Consider the following 4,329-nt stretch of genomic DNA (forward strand, 5'->3'; position numbering starts at 1 on the left):
TGAGGGGCCAAGGGCCATTTTCAGGCTGGTGGGGGACTGAAGCTCCCAACCTCTCTTTTATTTCTTTTTTCTTTTTTATTCTGGGTTTTATTTACCTTCTATGGCTGTCACTGGAGCTGAGAGCTGGCTTTATCTCTGAGGCTCGGCTCCAGCTCTGAGACCTTGGCTGCTGAAAGCAGGTATCTGGGCTTTGTTTAGCTTCTATTATTGAAAGATTGTTGCAACTCCAGCTCTGAGGCCCGGCAGGCTGAAAGCAGGTTTCTGGGGATTGTTTAGCTTCTATAATTGCAACATAGTTGCTTAGAGTGCAGCTCAGAGCTGGGCGGCAGCAGGCGGGAAACCTTGGCTTCCTCCATCACTGGAGCAAGCAAACCTCCTGTTCGCTTCAGCTGCCTGGCTGCTGGCCGCCATCTTGGTTGGCAGTTAATTTGCATGGGAAGCGTGTCGGAGGTACGGTTAATTACCATGTTTGTCTATTATTAGACAGGATTACCAGATGAGTTTTCTTTAAAGAATCTTGTCACCTATAGCTCCCATTTTAAATTTAAAAGACTATTAATATTCTTCTCTGGTCAGATCAAGTTCCCCTTTTTTCCTTACTTACCTATCTTTTAAGTACTCAGTAATCTCTCTTTCATTGTTATCTTCACTGATAATGTTCCCTCCACCAACTCAGACTTCTGACTCTCAAATTATTAAGATTTGAAGTCTTTCTCAACCTTTAAAATGATACTAGTAGTAACATTCTGCCCCTCTTTTGTTAAGATAATTCTTTTTATTTTTTATTTTTATGGTCTTCTCTTTCTCCCTTCTCTAACTTACATGTGTAGACTAACTACTTTCATTTTCTAAATAATTTCTAAAATACATATAGTAGCCATAAGAATATAATATCATTTTGTCTTTTTATTTATTGCTTTATAAATGTGTACCCTGTGGTTTCTGTCAATCTAAGCCAGTCAAGACTACAGTTTAACACCTTTCTGGAATCCTAACAGCAATGCTCCTCTTTGTGATTACAGAATACTTTACAATACGGACAGGTTTGGTTTGTTTGTTTGTTTTAAAAGCAGATGGTCAGTTTCTTCAGGGGAAGAGCTATGACAGTTCTACATAGTTGTGCAGTCAGTGCCAAATGATACAGACCCTATGTATGAATGTTTAATAACTATTTGAAGATGAAAATTCTAAGAGCTAGGGATATAGTAGTGACCATATAGCAGTGAACACAGATACATATAGGTTATTTCATTCACGTTTCTTCCATGTTGTTTAAATTATAGAGTCTTTTCAGACATAACATGTGATTGTTTCTCTTTTATAAGCTGATCAAAATCAGTATTGTCTATTTTTCTTACTTCATCCTCCATTCTTTCTTTACTTTCAGCCAAATGTTCAAGCTTCTGCTGAGACTGTTTCAGATCAACATCTAGCATGGAACACTGTTTCTCAATTTGAACAACCCTATTTTCAGCCTTTTCTCGAGCTTCTCTCTCTTCCTTCAGCTTTTTTTCCATCTCTGTGAACAAAAAGTTGCAAGCATACATTTAAAGAAAGATATTACTTCATTACTTTTCACTTTCATGGGCTGTATAAAACAAGCTGGTGCCAAAAATCCCTGTTTTTATCCTGATACTCTAATAAAGCTATGATTCATTAAAGAAGTCCTAATGTTATTTGAATTATTTATATAGTGGGATCTCTAAAGGAAAAAAGTTATAAAATATAATAAATAAAATTTTCTAAATACAGCCTTTACCCAATGATATGAGAGATTATCAGTGCCATTTTCAAACCAGAAGGTGAAAGTATAGCTAAAAAAAAAAAAAAAAAGGAGAAGAACAACAACACCGGAGTTAGATCAGATAACAGAAAAATAGGTTGTGGTTATTAATCTGTATCTTGCATTATTCCAAAGAAGTTTCAAGATACTTAAGGCTATGATAAGAATTCTAATGTATGCAACTCAGATAAACTAAATTCCATGGTAGTAAAACACCTATTTAAATTTTTATCAGAAGATATTTGCCTACACTGAGGTTCATTTTTTGAGATAATGGTAACTAAGGTTCTAAGAGGTTAACTTTTCCATGGTCTTGCAATTAGTAAATTGTACCAAAAGTATTCAAACTTAATTCAGTATGCTTTCCCACTCTGAGAGACTGCACTCTAGGTGAAAAATGAAAGCATCAGAATGAAACTTCCTGATCTTTCTTCCCAATCCTACAAACTTAGCTGCACCAATACAATCATCACCTCTTATTCCCATCTCTCTAATCAAAGATAAATCCATCCACTTCTGTTCTGGACTTTGTTCCTTCAATTATTTTATCTCTTTGCTGCCTCAACAATTTCTTCTTACTAAATGAATCACTCACATCAACATAATAAACTAAATTATTATCTCCTTAAATACTACCTCTACTGATCTCACATCCCTCTTCAACTACCATGCCAGATCTGTTCACAGCCAAACTTCTGAAAGAGTTGCCTACACTTACTATACCCAGTGCCTTACCTATTATACATTTATCTCTTTCCAATTTGGCTTCAATCTCCACCATTTCACTGAAACTGCTCTTTGTATATTAACCAATGATGTTCATCTTGCAAAATTCAGAAGACACACTTTTATCTTCACTGACCTTAACAGAATTCAATATATTGAACCATTTCCTCATTTTTCCAGTGCTTTACTCTTTAAACTTCTAATAACTTACTCTCAGTTTTCCTGTTACCCCTCTGGCTGCTCTCTCTCTTTCAGTTCCTTTGTTGGTTTCTCTTCTTCTACTTGATCTCCAAATTGAGATTACTACAGGTTTCATTATGATTTTTCTTTTTCTACCTTATTCTTCCCTAGGCTGATTTCATCATGTTCTTCATATGGCTCCAGGTACACGACTCCTGAATTTATATTCTCCCCTGAGTTACAGCATTATATACCAACTAGAGGCCCGGTGCACAAATTCGTGCACCAGTGGGGTCCCTCGGACTGGTCTGTGGAATCGGGCCGAAACCGGCTCTCTGACATCCCCCAAGGGGTCCCAGATTGCAAGAGGGCACAGGCCAGGCTGAAGGACCGCACCAGTGCATAATTGGGGCCGGGAAGGGACCGCAGGAGGGCTACAGGGTGTGCCCGGCCCCGTCTTGCCCAGTCTTGATCGGGGCCAGCCGGCCAGGGAGGGATACGGGAGGTTGGCCAGCAGGAAAGGAACCGCGGGAGGGCTCCAGTGCGTGTCCAGCCCGTCTCGCTCAGTTGCGAAAGTTAACTACGGGTCAGAGCGCCTTCCCCCTTGTGGTCAGTGCACATCATAGCGACTGGTCGACCGGTCACCTATCTGCCCCCTGGTGGTCAGTGTACATAACAGTGAGCAGTTGAGCGGCCTTACCATATCATTAGCATATTATGCTTTGATTGGTTGAACGGTTGACCGGACATTTAGCATATTAGGCTTTTATTATATAGGATTGACTATTTGACATATCCACCTAGATATCAAATATGCTTTTCAAAGTTAACATATTTAAAATAGATGCCATTTCTATCAATAATTTCAGTGTCGAAATATATCAACATCTATCCAGCTATTAAAATTAAAGGCCTGAGTCTTCCTTAATTCCTTCTTTTTTCCTCTTTCCATTCAATTTATCACAAAGTCTTGTCCTCTGTATCTCCAATTCTTTTCAGCTTTACTACCACCAATGCCTACACCATACAGCCTTCTAGCTGACCTCCCTTTGTAAACTGTTCTCTCTCTCAAAAGCATTCCTCACATAGCAGCAGGGAGGGCCTTTTTTTTTATCCTCACCTGAAGATATGTTTCTTGATTTTAGGGGGGGCGGGGCATGAAGGAGAGATGGAGGGAGAGAGAAATGAAATACTGATGTGAGAAAGAAATATTAATTGGTTGCCTCCCACTCACAACCTACTGGGGATCCAACCTGCAAACTAGGTATTGAATCTGGCCAGGAATTGAACCCAAAACTTTTTTTAAAAGAATAGTTCTACTGAATTTTAGAGAACGAGGAAAGGAGAGGGAGAGGGAGAGGGAGAGGCCTCCCACTCTTAAAATGTCTGATTCATTTTGACTTTCATTTTTTACCTCAAATATCATTAGCTCAGAGAGGCCTTTCCTTGAAACCCCATCACATTGTGTGTATTTTCACATTGATGATTAGAAACAGTACCTATTTTATTTGCTTATTTCTACCATCAGAATATGATCTCTAAGAGGAAGAGTTCTCCTAAGTCAGGGGTGGGCAACCCCTGGCACGCGTGCCACACATGGCATGCCAGTAACTTTTGCTGGCACACGGAACCCTCTCTTA

The 4,329-nt window shown here is 39.3% G+C and overlaps 1 protein-coding gene across 3 annotated transcripts in view; it reads right to left on the reverse strand.

Annotated features, from left to right (window-relative positions):
- The window catches only part of ROCK1 (Rho associated coiled-coil containing protein kinase 1), a 149,484-nt gene that overhangs the window by 36,939 nt on the left and 108,216 nt on the right, over positions 1–4,329 (reverse strand). For all 3 annotated transcript variants that reach the window (XM_015562716.1, XM_015562715.1, XM_006761879.1), the window contains one exon: positions 1,359–1,519. In XM_015562716.1, the coding sequence (XP_015418202.1) occupies positions 1,359–1,519 (161 nt within the window). The remainder of the gene's footprint in view (positions 1–1,358; positions 1,520–4,329) is intronic.

The sequence above is a fragment of the Myotis davidii genome, unplaced genomic scaffold, assembly GCF_000327345.1.
Source record: "Myotis davidii unplaced genomic scaffold, ASM32734v1 scaffold96, whole genome shotgun sequence".
Lineage (NCBI taxonomy): Eukaryota > Metazoa > Chordata > Mammalia > Chiroptera > Vespertilionidae > Myotis > Myotis davidii.